At 45.2% G+C, this 14,694-nt stretch overlaps 1 protein-coding gene across 1 annotated transcript in view; it reads left to right on the top strand.

Moving 5' to 3' along the window:
• LOC122932572 (septin-5-like) overlaps positions 1–12,366 on the top strand; it is a 56,416-nt gene extending 44,050 nt beyond the window's left edge. Inside the window, exons 9-11 of the mRNA XM_044287063.1 lie at positions 3,935–4,074; positions 9,022–9,141; positions 12,187–12,366. Of these exons, the coding sequence (XP_044142998.1) occupies positions 3,935–4,074; positions 9,022–9,141; positions 12,187–12,246 (320 nt within the window). The 3' untranslated portion in view covers positions 12,247–12,366. The remainder of the gene's footprint in view (positions 1–3,934; positions 4,075–9,021; positions 9,142–12,186) is intronic.
• Positions 12,367–14,694: the final 2,328 nt, after the last annotated feature.

Here is a 14,694-nt window from a genome sequence, read left to right as displayed (position 1 = left end):
GCTAATATGGCTGAATATAAGGCAGGGAAGTCATTAACTCAGTTATAGCTAGGTGGCTGGGGGCTTAAAGTGGCCCTGGAAAAAAAACTAAAAGTGGCCCCAATGTTGTAGGTGGGTCCAAGTTGGCAGAAGCTGGGGAAACACAAGCAGATAGGGCCAATACAAGTTGGCAGGGTCAGTAATACCATAATGCACCACAGAATACCATCCCACAGAACCAAATACCACAGTGCAGCACAAAATACCTCCCCAGAAGCTGTCCCTCCGTGGTGGCCATCAATAGATGCCATCTTCTGTCCACCTCCTCCTCCATTTGTCTCTAATAAGGATATAGAACAGGGGGCTTAGGAGGTAAGATGTGGGCCACAACACCAAGCCAACCTTACCTTGAGCATGCTGCCTAGATTTTCTCTAATAATGACCCCTATGGCATCGGCCAACTGGGAAAATTCCCTGTAGGATCTATGGCCAGTCTGTCCCTGGTGATGTGCTGGTCGCAGAAAAAAAAAAAAAGAAATAGAAAAAAGTGATTGGCACTGCTAGATTGCGGATCGGCCAAATGTGTGCATGGGTGCTGACTAGTGTATGTGTAATTCAATAGCTTCGGTTGGTGCTATAACGAAACCAAGTCCATATATAATGTCCAAATAAAGAAAATAATCATGCCACTCACAAGCATAAAATCATCTTCCAGCTGTTTTGTGCTGATCAGTGCTTCCTCAAGGCCCGCATATGTGCACAGCCAGGTCATTATGTGGGATTTGAGGAAGCGCTGATCAGCACGAAACAGCTGTCATCTGGGCGCCCCGCGTCCGACTACCCTGTTTGCTTTTAATTAAGAAATAAAGGAAGAGGAGTGCCATGACTATTTTCTTTGTTTGGACATGTGCTGGTCACAGCTCTGTTTGGTTAGTGTTAGACTAGATTAGACTTCAGTCTGGCTCCGGCAATGGATAAAGCTACAGCTTGTGAACCTTTCAGAAGCTGATTGCAAGGAAAAAACACCATTCCTGTGGAGTGAGATGTCAGAGCACTGCTAGGAGAAACCTTCAAGGAAAGCCAACAGGCTTCTGCAGGCTGTTTAGGATAACAAGAGACTGTGCATGATAGCTAAGATAATGCTTGTTTATGGGTATATTGCTTCAGCGCTCACCACACATATAACAGAATGTCTGTTTGAAGACCCTGAAGACCTGCGCCCTGTTCTGGGAGCTGCAGTAGTGATTGTGAGAGTTTTGCAGGACTGTGCTCAATTTGTGAAGATTGCAAAGCGTTTAGAAAGAGACTCAGTGGCTACTACTAGCATCATTGTGGCTTCCTATACACAGCCATTGGGAAAAAGCAAGTGTAACACCCTGCTACTGTCTCTAATGGCCTAACATAAATGTCATCTTTGTAATTCTGTCTCTACATTGTGCAATGCTATGATTGTTATGCAACTGTTTGTACATGTAATGTGCCTGGTTCACTAGCAGGTGGCAGCATATATGGCAGAACTATACTTAGAAAGAATGGAACTCACCATTCTATTCTCCCCCCTCTGGGCAGATGTGGGCCAGTCCTGATTCCTTTCACTAGGGAGGGGCAGCGGTTTCCAGGGTAGCCTAGTCTAGTCTGGACAGAAGAGAAGTAAGGGGGCGCACGCTCATGCGTGCCTATGTCATCCAGAGCAGTCTAGGCTTTGCTGACCATGGAAGCAGATGCCTGGAAGCCATAGGAACCAGAGGAAATTATTCTTCGGTCACCATAAGAGAAATAAGCAAGAGGAATAGTTCATTGGCTGAAGATAAGTGATTTACTGAGTGTCAGCAGGGGAATAACAGCCCAAGGCACCCCAATCAAATGTACCAGAACAGACCTAAAGTACAGAAACCAGACTTAAGAAGAGTTTAGTGCAGCACAGAGCAAGAAAGCAAACTATTAAGCACGCCTGTCAGTACAGCAGAGAAAGAAAGAAAGTAAAGCTATTAAGTTTGCCTGCCAGTTTATGCCAAAGCCTGCTGGAACCAAGACAATATCTGCTAATCGTTTGGATGCAATTTTATTCAAGTAAAGCTGCCGTTGAATTTCATAGCAAGGTTTGGACTCAAGTAATTTTTCCTTCATCCCCAGGCTTTGGCTCCCCTTTTTAATGCTACGGAGCCAAAGCCTGGGGTCCCATTGTATCCAGCTAGGAGCACCGTGACACATAAAGAGACATTTAGGCCGCACTACACTCGGCATTTCCAACTAAACCTGGGATGCAAAAAGGCCCTGGGGGGCGGCGCGTTACACAAGCTGTGTAAATACCTCAGAATCGCATCACTGATCATCTGCAGCAAAAAAGACTGTTCTTTGTCATCATTAAACTGGACTTCTCCTTCCTTGAACCCTGTCTAAACTATCCACCATCAATTGCACCCCATCTACCATCAGTTAGGAGCCCCAGTAACAGTTTGTGCCCCAAGGTAAGAAAGGGTGCACTCTCTATTCACGGCATTGCCCACAGAGTGCGGAGTGTAGATTGTGACCATATGACTATGACCACCATCATAGTCACTACCACTCCTATCTTTCTCGCCTCCCCTTTGGGTCGCTGCACATGGCAGGATGCTAATGAGAGGTAAGTAGAATGGGTAGCTGCTGTGGCACAGCGGGCTGAGGATGCTCTGTCTGAATGCTGTAGGAAATGAGGAAAGTGCTAAATAATTCCCTGGTCAATTAACTTGTTTGTCCATTACACATGCTGAGGGTCTGGGATTGGCTGACCATATACTGAGTACCCTGGACCCTGTATCCCTGCACTACTCTTTATTAAGCAGATCAATGCAGCTAAAGGCTTCTAGGATATAATACCTCCTAATGGACCATTATTATATGAATCTGAAAACATATGGAAGTACATTATGGTCCAATGTTTCTTCATATTCCTTAAAAGTTGACTCTGTCCAATCCTGAACAACTCATTCAAGCCTACGGGAAGAAATCACAGAAGAAACTGAGAAAACATCTGAAAGCCAAACTACCCCCAGTACCAACAAAATGCCAACCAATAGCCAAGAGGGCAACTGAGTATCCAGACTTTTTTAGTTCTCTGGAAAAGACTACTGCTTTTTTAGTGGCCAATGTGATATTCATGGTGTATACCATTGTATCACTGAACGGATTTGACTTAGGGTTACTCATAATAGTCCCCCCTGGACTTCATCCTTTCACCCCTAGACAGTGATCTGGCCTCTATCTTTTAGAGTAACCTTTGTTCAGTGACAGCTGACCCAGGTGGGTCCAGAGACCCTGGTGAATGGCACCAAAGGGGACAGGCAAAACTATACTCAGTGGACAAACCAAGACCAGGACAGGCAGAGTTTGTTCAATCCGGTAAACAGGCTAAGGGTTAGTGCAGGAAAGACAGAGACAGTAAGATAAACAGGCGGAGGTCAGATCAGGCACAGAAGATCAGATGGCATTTAACACACCTTTGTAGGTACTAGGCAAGCTATTTTTTCTCAGGCACCCTTCTATAGGTGAAGGGGCCATAATTGCAAAAGACGGATAAAGTCCTTTAGGAGCAGGAGAGAACACGTACATGCCTGAAAGTAGTGCAGGCAGGAAGCAAGCTAAAACTGCTTTGCTGGCTGTGCCCACTGAGAGGTAACAAGAAGGTGCCGACGGGCACATACTGCCGGAACCAAATGGCGGCAGAACAGATAAGCATCCCAGTGGCCGTGTCCTTAGGGAACAGGAAGATTCAGACAGGGAGGGTCACCAGCACTACACCTGGTTGTTTTTGCAGCTTTTATGGGGATCTGCTATGGGCTGATTTGCAGGTGCCTATACTTGGTGTCTCTATCAGTCATAATCAGCTTATTCGCCAGTTGTGCAACCAAAGCTTCTATTCTGTAAATCCATCTTCTTACATAAGCTGCTCATTTAAATACTTCAATCTTTTTCATAGTGGAAAATGAGCATCACTGTGACTTTGTCAAGTTGCGCACAATGCTGATCCGTACACACATGCAAGACCTTAAGGATGTGACAAGAGAAACCCACTATGAAAACTACCGGGCACAGTGCATCCAGAGCTTGACACAACGGGTGGTGAGGGAACGCAATCGCAAGTAAGTGCATGTAACATTAATTATATCCATGTAACTCAATTGACAGGCCCTCCTTTAATAGAATATTATGTATATTAGCTTTTGCTGCCCTCTGCTGGAATAGAGGCCTACTTTACAGAGGCTTATATCTATAGACTACCATATGGATGCTGTCATAGTACTGAATATTTGCTAATGTGACCACAGGACTGTTGTGGTATCTAAATTAGATACTGTGAATTCAATTCCGAAAGGATGATTATATTTAGGGAAAGCTCTTTGAGATGACCACTCAAAATTGCATTGCAAAATAGTCTAGGGATGGCTGTAGGCATAATACATGCGTAAAAGTGAAGAACCGCGCTGCCTAAACAAGGAATTTTTTCCACCGTGCTATAAGCCCACCGAGTTGATACAGGATAACAGTGCTTCCCATCTCTGGATTCCAAAGGCACCTCCTGGATTCCTGTGCCGGGCACCAAAAAAATCACACCATAGTGAAGCACTTCAAATGGGTAAAAAAACTTGTGGTTTATTATACTCACCAACGAGCTAAAATATATAGCATATATAAAATCCTGGTAGTAACACTCCGCTGCCCGACCCGGGTTTCGCACTCAAGCTTCGTCAGGGGCGAAAATTTCATGGGGGAAACCGTAACCCTAGGAACCTGAGACAGAAGGGCCAGCGGTAGGGGTGGCCGCCACTGCGGTGGAACAGGGGAAGACAACCCCGCTGAGTGTAATGGTGGAAGACGTGAAGGATTTGCCGCCGGCTCCTGAGTTGGCAGGACTCAACGACTCTGGGGAAAATTTCAGTACAGCACAGCACCGGGACCCAACACTATCTCGAACCTGGGAAAATGTTGTAATAGTTGATGGTGAACCTCAACAACTGGGTGCCGAGTCGATGTTTCCCTGTTTTGTGGTTCATCAGAAGATGCTGTATCGGTTAAACCAACTACAAGGTGAGCATATTGAACAGCTGGTTGTACCAAAGGCGTATCACAAGCTCGTGTTGGAGCTAGCCCACCAACATGTTCTTGGGGGACACCTGGGATGGCAGAAAATGCAGGACCGGATTCTACAGCGGTTTTACTGGCCCAGTGTTTTCAGAGAGGTGGAAGAATATTGTAAGTCTTGCCCAACCTGCCAGATAACAAGCCCCCAGGCACATTCCGTAGTCCCCTGGTACCTCTCCTGATTATCGAGGTTCCGTTCGAGTGAATCACTATGGATATCATAGGCCCAATACCTAAGTCTGCTAGAGGGCACCAACACATCTTGGTCGTCCTAGACTATGCCACTCGGTACCCGGAGGCGGTGCCCCTGCGACATACCCTGCGACATACATCAGCCAAACTCATAGCTAAGGAGTTAATGGAAATGTTTTCCCAAGTGGGACTACCTAAAGAGGTTCTGACCGACCAGCGGACCCCTTTTATGTCAAAGGTCATGAGGGAACTCCGTAAGTTACTGCATATAAAACAGCTATGGATGTCCGTTTATCATCCGCAAACGGACAGCCTGGTAGAGAGGTTTAATCAAACATTAAAAAACATGTTAAAAAGAGTGGTGTCTAAGGATGGGAGGGATTGGGACCTTCTTCTGCCCTATCTCATGTTTGCATTGCGAGAGGTGCCCCAGGCCTCTACTGGGTTCTTGCCCTTCGAACTGCTATATGGCCGACATACTCGCGGTCTGTTGGACATAGCCAAAGAGGCGTGGGAGCAACAACCCACACTGTATAAAAGTGTAATTGAATATGTCACTCAGATGCAAGAGAGGATGGAGACAGTGTTGCCGCTTGTTAGGGAACATATGGAGGCAGCCCAGCGAGCCCAGAGTAGGGTCTATATTCGGCAGGCTCAGGTCCGGATCTTTAACCTGGAAGATCAAGTTTTGGTTCTGGTATCGACGGTGGACAGTAAGTTCCTGGCTAGGTGGCAGGGAAAACCAAAACTAACAAGTGGAGAATGGTATAAAAAATATAAATTTATTGATAAAATACAAAAGATGGAGCAACTACAGAATTACAAGAATACGGAGAAGTATAGGGTCACAGACGCCACAGTTCACCTAAGTGGCAGGGACCCTACGAAGTACTCAAAAAAGTTGGTGAGGTAAACTACAAGGTACACCAGCCAGGACGGCGAAAGCCGGAGCAGGTGTACCATGTAAATTTACTTAAGCCTTGGAAAGATAGGGAGACCAGTACGGACGACAGCCCGTGGCCGAGTTTTCTAGGGGAAGAGTTTTCAGCCCCACGGTCTGATACAAGGGAAGCAGTTGCCACAGTGATGATTGCTGACAGCCTTTCCTTTAAACAGACTCAGAAGGCCCAGGAGTTCATCAGCAGGAACACGGATGTGTTCTCTGACCTCCCTGGATGCACTTCTACCATCCAACATGACATTGTCACTGAGCCTCAGGCCAGAGTCCGGTTCAAACCATAACGGGTACCCGAGTCTTGGCGACAAGCCATCTCGGAAGAAGTGCAGCTAATGCTATAACTAGACGTCATTGAGGAGTCAAAAGAGAATGGGCCAGTCCAATAGTCTTAATACCCAAGCCGGACGGGACATTACGGTTCTGTAACGATTTCCGAAAACTAAATAAGATTTCAAAATTTGATGCATACCCCATGCCTCGGGTGGATGAGCTTATTGAGAGGTTAGGCCAAGTCTAGTATTTTTCTGTTTTGGACCTCAACAAAGGGTACTGGCAGGTGCCCTTGGTGGAGGCTGCCAAAGAGAAAACTGCCTTTATCACAACAGAGGGGCTAAACCAATATAAGGTGTTACCCTTTGGTCTTTACAGCACCCCTGCCACTTTTCAACGGCTCATGGACATTGTGCATCCACATCCTCGGTACACTTCGGCTTACCTGGACGATATTGTCATTCACAGTATCAACTGGGAAAGTCACCTACCAAAAGTTCAGGCTGTAGTGGACTCCCTTCGAAAGGCTGGACTAACAACTAACCCCAAAAAATGTGCAATAGGGTTAGAGGAGACGAAATACCTGGTGTATGTCATTGGGTGCGGAGTTCTCAATCCCCAAGTGAACAAAATAGAGGCGATACGGAATTGGCCCCGACCTGTCACTACTAGGCAAGTAAAGTCGTTCCTGGGAATGGTGTGATATTATATGAGGTTTGTCCCCCACTTTGCTACGGTGGCTGCACCATTGACAGGGCTCTTGAAGGGACGCAAGTCAGTGATGATCCACTGGGATGATCAGGCGGAAGAGGCTTTCTCCGCTTTGAAGTCGGCCCTGTGTGGGTCCTCGGTTTTGGTGATGCCCGTCTTCATAAGGGAGTTTATAGTACAGACTGATGCCTCTGAAGTAGACTTCGGTGCTGTACAGTCTCAGGAAGTCAACGGGGAGGAGCATCTCATTGTCTTCCTCGGCCGTAAGCTCACCCCAGCCAAGACCAGGTACACTATAGTGGAGAGAGAGTGCCTGGCCATCAAGTCGGCACTAGAGTCTCTCCGCTATTATTTGTTGAGGAGAAAGTTCTGCCTGGTGACTGAGTACTCTCTTCTTAAATGGATGAGCCAGGCCAAGGACAGAAATGCACGGGTTACGCGATGGTTTCTCTCCCTACAAAATTTTAAATTTTTCGGTGGAACACAGGGCAGGCCGGTTGCAAGGAAACGCGGATGCCCTGTCCCGGGTACACTGTTTGGCGTGTTTTCACCCCCTCAGGGTTGAACAAAGTGGGGAGGTATGTAGGAGGGTTCAAGGGATGATTGTAGATCATAGATATGTGTCACCGAGGTTCCTGGCATCGGTGATGTAAGACCCGGTTTCATGTCTTAGCAGTAGTTGCTGTTTAACACGTTACTATTTAGTATGGCTGTTATAGCTGATCCAGGACGGCTCTTACTAGGAGTAGTCAAAGTGCTGGGTGGGTGACTACTCCCCGCGTTCCAGGCCTGGTCTTGGTTTTGGGCTATAAAACACAGGGAGCACTGTCAGGTGAGGTGGATTACTCCTCTCTGGCAGTGGAGCTCTGTCAGTCTCTGTGTTGGGACCTGGGAGTTTGGTCCTGGATTAAGGCCTGCTACCTTGTTGGTGTGAAAGCAGGTGGATTCTTTGCTGCATGATGTGAATAAACACCAGAATCACAAGGTGACTGTTTTCCTTGAAACTGACTTTTTGTTTTGTCATTTACTTAATGTGTGAATAAACATTGAATTGTTTAATTCAAAGACTTTGTTGTTGCCTCTATACTGCGTCTGCTAACCTGCCTACCAGAGCGAATCCCCACACCGTACACCACAATGCAACTGTGTTTGGAGTGTATTTGTCTGTTCAAATGCCACTTTACCAGTGTGGAGCAATGTGACGTGGCAGAGCCGCACTTACAGCTCCTTGAGCAGGTTCTTGGTGCTTTAACTTATTTCCTGGTCCACTCCAGAACTGGATCCTACAGATACGACACTCCTGGGGTCGTCACTGCAAACCTCCCCTTCGTGCTGTTGCCAGTCTTCACTGTGAGCCAGTCCAATCCCTTCCAGAATCTGCAGAGACGATCTCTCCTGGTCTCAAGCTGCACCAAGCACAACCTCCGTCTGTCCACTTCCTTCTCCTCTCGGCCCCTCCTAGCCTTACAGGGAGAGTGTGATGCAATAAGTCAATTGCTAAGTGCTGTATCAAACCTGCATATCCAGCCTGCTATGACAGTTGTAGGGGGTCAAACACAGCCCATAAAATAGCTAATTACCAACTTTGCAAACAAAACATGTTATTAACATTACTTCATAGTCAGCGCCATGTAGACTGTTATCCTTTGCTGCCGTCTACTGACTAAAATGAGACATTGCAGTAATTATACAATTTTACACAGGCAGAGTAGTACATTTAAGGTCCTTTGCCCCACATCCTTACAATACAGTATCTTCACATTCCCACAACTGGTTAAGAAGTAATAATTTAGTTGCAATCTTGTTTTTACAGTAAACTGACTCGAGAAAGTGGTACAGATTTTCCAATTCCCAGTGTGCCTCCATCACCAGACCATGAGACGATGAAACTCATCCGTGAAAAGGATGAGGAGGTGAGTAGTGGACATTTCATTATAGGCTCATGAAACTAAGAATAAATTGTATTACACAGTATACTAAACTATAACCACTAGGCCAGCTGCATGGACCCTAAACATTGAAAAAACATTTCATGTGTTAGGGGTCAGAACAATTCTCAGCATGTGTTTGCTTTGGCTTGAGATGATAATAGTCAATTTTTATTTTCTAGTAGAACATAGGGGGAAATTTATCACTGTCACTACGCCGATTCTTAGACCTACAAAAGTTGCAGATGTTTGCACAGCTTTTGAGAACAGTGGTCAGGGCCTTGCCTGAGGATTGTGGCCTCCTGCAATTGGACAACTTTACAATAATGAACATTCGAGGCTGGCATAAATGATAACTCAAATCTACGCCAGCTCATAGCTGACACGGATTTGCTTTTCTGGCGCACACTGTCAGGACGATGTGTCAAATTTATTACGTGACCTATTACTTCAGGGCATTTTTTTTTCATAATACCATAATGACTTCCCAAGTTCCTAAAATATAACTGTTTTAGTAAGTAATTGAACTATGAGCAGTTAAGTAATGTATTATTATTATTGGAACTGCTTCCATTCCAAGTGCTGATTGCCATTGTGACAGTAGCATAGTGGTGTTTACAGAACATAGACTGAGTTAAAGAGGACCTTTCACTACTGCACAAACTAAAAACTAACTAGATCAGTGGGCAGAGCGGCGCCCAGGGGTCCCCCTGCACTTACTAGTATGCCTGGGCGCCGCTCCGTTCGCCCGGTATAGGCTCCGGTGTCTGCGCTCCCTCTGACTGATTTCTTGTAGGAGGCGTGTCCCTTTCTGCAGTGCTGGCCAATCGCAGCGCACAGCTCATAGCCAGTGCAGGGGGACCCCTGGGCGCCGCTCTGCCCACTGATCTAGTTAGTTTTTAGTTTGTGCAGTAGTGAAAGGTCCTCTTTAAATTGTATTTTAAAAAAGGACCCTATTTTCTGCTGTTGGCACCTCCATGCTTCCCATCTGGACAACCCTATTAATACACTACCAGAAACTGAAAAATGTACACCTGGAAAAACTGAATTACATTGAGTTAAGATTGTTGCATGGTCAGTGATCACACAACCACGGTGGTGCACCCTCCTGCAAACTCTGATACAGCCATTCTTAGTACCAAGGCAAAACCTGGTTTCATCACTGAACACTATTGTTTGCAGTTGATGTGTAGTACTCCAGACCTGGGGGCACTACTATTGTATTCTTGATTGTTACATTTTATATATTTCTTATGTATTTCGTGTGTACCATGTAATTTTATTCAGCAAGTGAGGTATTGGTTGGCAATGGCTGGTTGTAATAGGGTTAACCACCCTGTTCCACCCCTCCTGATAGCATGGGCTGGTCCGATTTTGTGCCAGGAGGGAGAGGTCTAGTAGAGAGGTAGTGTAGTTAGTGTAGTCCAGAGGTGTGCAAGGGGTGAGAGATCCTGTCCTGATAGTGGGGTAGGTGGATAGCTCATTGAGCACCCACTCCCAAGAACTGTATCCAGGTCAGATATTCTGAGATCCCTCTCCTGCCAGAGAGTTGGGAAGTAGCTCATAGAGCACCAACTCTCAAGAATCATACTGAAGACACTGCAGTGAGGCAAGGGACTACAGCCAAGCCACCTGTCACCAAACAACCACTAGGCCAGCTGTAGCAACTCAACCTGCCACCATAACTCCGTAGCTGGTGCCAGAGAAGAATTGCACTAAAGCCTGCTGCTGTATGTATTTCAAGTTCTATGTTGTACTTAGTAAAAAGGACTTTGTTACATTTAACCTCTGGCCTCATTCTTCAGTGCTTTACTTTCATGGCAATGGACCCCAGGGAGTGATAGCCTGAGATAGGACCATTGACACTACAACACTTCATCAGGGCCACTTACCTCTCCCATCCTCTACCCCGGCTCCCGTGGGGGCTCACTGCAGAGTTCACAGAAGAGCTAGACAGTGCCTACTGCCATCATGCATAGCGTGGAGATACACAGGACCGACATCATGATCTGGGGCGCCATTAGCCACTAAGGTCAAATCCATCTGGTATTTATGGAGGGAATGTTGACCAGTCTTATTTTACTCACTTAAGCAATGCGGCATTCCAGCAAGATAACGGCCACACTGCCCACACTGCACAATGTGCTTTTCAGGGTATACAGCAACTCGTCCTGGCCAGCTCGATCGCTAGATATATCCCCCATCAAAAATGTCTGGAACTGGATGGAGAGATGGATCTCCCATGCACAGCAGCCAACAACCATCTTGGCTGAATTTTAGGGGCCCAGGTGAAAGAGCTTGAAATGACCTACCACAGGATGATATCCAGGATATCACAGCCGGTATCACGGCCCTGGGAAATGGCAGCCAGTATTAATGTGACCCTGCCTCATCATATACCCTGCTGTAGAACCCCAAATTAAAGGTGTACCATCTTGGTTGTGTGATCATTGACCAACCACCACTAGCAGTTAATAGTTTGTCAATCTCAGCTCATTTGCATTAAGTTTTCCAGTTGTTCATTTTTTGTAACATGGACATCATTAATCCATGGATCTGCGGACTCAACATTCTAATTATTACCTAATTACATAGTTAGTGCAGATGAAAATAGACATATGTCAATCAAGTTCAAATGAAGGATTGGGTGGAGATAGGAATTAAGGAACAGGGGCTGTGAACCAGACTACACATTTACATAAGAGTTAATTTTATTTAATTTTAAAAACTCATCTCTAAGCCCTTTTTCAAAACTGGTGACTGTAGGTAGGCTATTCCACAGAATATGGTAAAGAAGCCTTGTTGCCTTTGGAGAGTGAACTTTTTCTTCTCCAGATGATGGCAGTGCCCTCCTTGTCTATCCTAACATTTGTTGCTGTGCACACTCTTATCCCCCAATAAAAAACATTTTGTGGCAATAACTCTGAACTACATATGAGTTAGTATTCAGCTATTTATATACATTTACACATTATTGACCAAATAATGACCAATATTTGACCAAATGTTTCTAATTTCTCTGTTTTATAGTTGCGGAGAATGCAGGAGGTCCTGCAGAAGATGCAGAAGCAGATGAAAGACTCAAATTAAAACTTTGCTGTGCCACCTCCAAACACTCATCGTAATACCTCAAATTCTCCATTTATCTCTCCTATCACCCAAAGACCAAATTCAAGATCTAATATATGAAAAGTTCTTGTGCCTGTAAAGAGGAGCGTAGGCAAATAAATAGGCAAAGCAAAAAGGCCATCTATAGTATTTATGTTCAGGTTCTTGGGAAGACAGTAAGAGTGGTATCATGGTGCAATTTGCCCCATGAAGGTGCTACTGGAGTGCATGCACACTGGTATCCCAGTACAAAACGGAGGTCTGTTGGTTCTCTATTTTACAGTGTTTAAAGTAAAGCTTCACATCTGTAGTCACTTTAAATTTTATATTAGTGAACTGCATTGTCACAAATCCATTACATTATTCACAAGAGGGAGTATTTCAGGTAATAAAGCCAAGCAGTCTGTATTCTATGAGAAGAGAGAACAGGCATTGTTATAATGCCAGACAAGTGTTGGTGGGCTGGCGCTGGGATCAGCTTGGACATGACATTTCTTTCCACACTTTTTTTGAAAAGTGGTCAGAAGCCTTGCCGCTTCTTCCTGGCCCAATCATATGTCAGAAAAAGGGGTGCAAGTGCTGTCAAAAATGTGTCATATGGCTGAAAAACTATTTTTTTAATTTATGTCAGACAACTGGAGTAAACAAATTAATTGATAAATCCACCCCATAAAGCTCCACATGCTATCAAAACTCCAACCTGCTAGGGGGTGCTCACTGATTTACTGTATACAGCTAATAAGGGTCCATTCACATGTCAGTATTTTGCTTTTCCAGATTTTCGGTCAGTTTTTTGCGGATCCGTGTTTCCGCAAAAATCTTCTGTATTTACCAATTGTATATCCGAATCTGTTCCGTTTTTCCCTAAAAAAAAAGTGACGGAGGAATATATGTTTTGCTAGGGTTCTAAAGATTTTTTTTTCTCTATTTCCTGGGAACGGATCCGCAATGGCAGATGTCATGCGGATGACATATTAATGCATTCCGCGTGTCATCCACATTTTTGTGGACCCATTGACTACAATGAGACCACAGACCGCATTTTGCGGACAATACTAGGACAAGCTCTATTTTTTGGGCGGAACTGCATAACGGAATGGAACGGAACGACTGATGCGGACAGCACACTGAGTGCTGTCCGCATTTTTTGAGGGACCATTGTAATGAATGGGTCCGCATTCCGTTTTGCAAATTTGCAGAACTGATGCGGATTACAAAATACTGATGTATGAATGGACCCTAAAACACAGTAGGAGCTGTAAAAATCTCTGTCAACTGATTTACCCCTAGTGGCAGCTGCAGAAAAACACTGTGACCCACATTTATTTTTTTAAAAATCTACTCCTGGTATAAAAAAGTCAAAAAGTTGCTGCAATTGCTTCAAAATGTGTTTTTTTTTTAGGGGGGGGGGGTGCTGTACTGGCCTCTTTTTCAAAAAGTGGGCAGTAGAGGGCCTAGGTGGTCAAAAACATTTGCTGTAATTTACACCAGAAAATTGCAGCATGTTGTAGATTTATTCTGGCCGCCTCTCGGCATGTTTGTGAATGGGGCCGCACAGTGCACTAGCGGTAGCACGGATCTGGCAGGCTGTTCCCCCCGCCAGAACAGCATGCTGGAGAAGGCTACCGCTAGTGTGAAAGTAGCCTTAAAAAATACTTGCCTCACCACAGGACACTAGCAGGAATACTCACTCCTCACTGGAGTCAGCAGGACCTGAACTTCCCAGTGTGATAATGTGACATCATTATAACGCAGGGAACGTCAGGCTGCTTCCAGTGAGGAGGGAGTGTTTCCACGCATGCAAGTGGTGAGGTAAATATTTATTTATTTTAAACCCCTGAAAGGCCTGTTTTTTACACAGTGTTCTAGTTTTAACAACAATTAGACAGGTGCACTTCTGTTTAAACAGCTATTAAAAACGGGACCCATTCATTTTGGTGGGGTCCCTCTGCCAGTGAAATCAGGACAAAAATAAGACGTCCTATTTCTTTAAAGGTTTTTATTCACTGGCCATTAAAAAAATGCCACGTGAATAGCCCCATAGACTTTAGTTGGTTCTGGAAGTCTTGGGAATGAGCCCTTAATAAAGGTCCCCTGTGACTATGGTGGGAAGCAGGAGAAGCTGTTTAGTGCTATGCCATTCTCTCATTGTGTGGTGCAGGAGATAGCTCCTACTTTTGGGGAGTCTATGAAGAGGTGGTCGGCCACTACAGTGACCTATAGAGATGCAGACCAATAGAGATGCAGGCAGATATGTTTGCTGACCCCTTACAACTCCATGTTGCTAACATTCCACGGTTGTAAAGTTGCCAACCTCAGGTTAGACCACTTAGTTCAAGAATACTTTATTCTGCCCCAACTATTTATTCAGCCTTGTGTCTTTCTTGGGATATCACCTCCTCTTACCTATATTTTGCTGATGGCACCTAC

The sequence above is a fragment of the Bufo gargarizans genome, chromosome 3, assembly GCF_014858855.1.
Source record: "Bufo gargarizans isolate SCDJY-AF-19 chromosome 3, ASM1485885v1, whole genome shotgun sequence".
NCBI classification, from domain to species: Eukaryota; Metazoa; Chordata; class Amphibia; order Anura; family Bufonidae; genus Bufo; species Bufo gargarizans.
The sequence above is the reverse complement of the archived record's forward strand: the minus strand, read 5'-3'. Positions and strand labels throughout refer to the sequence as shown.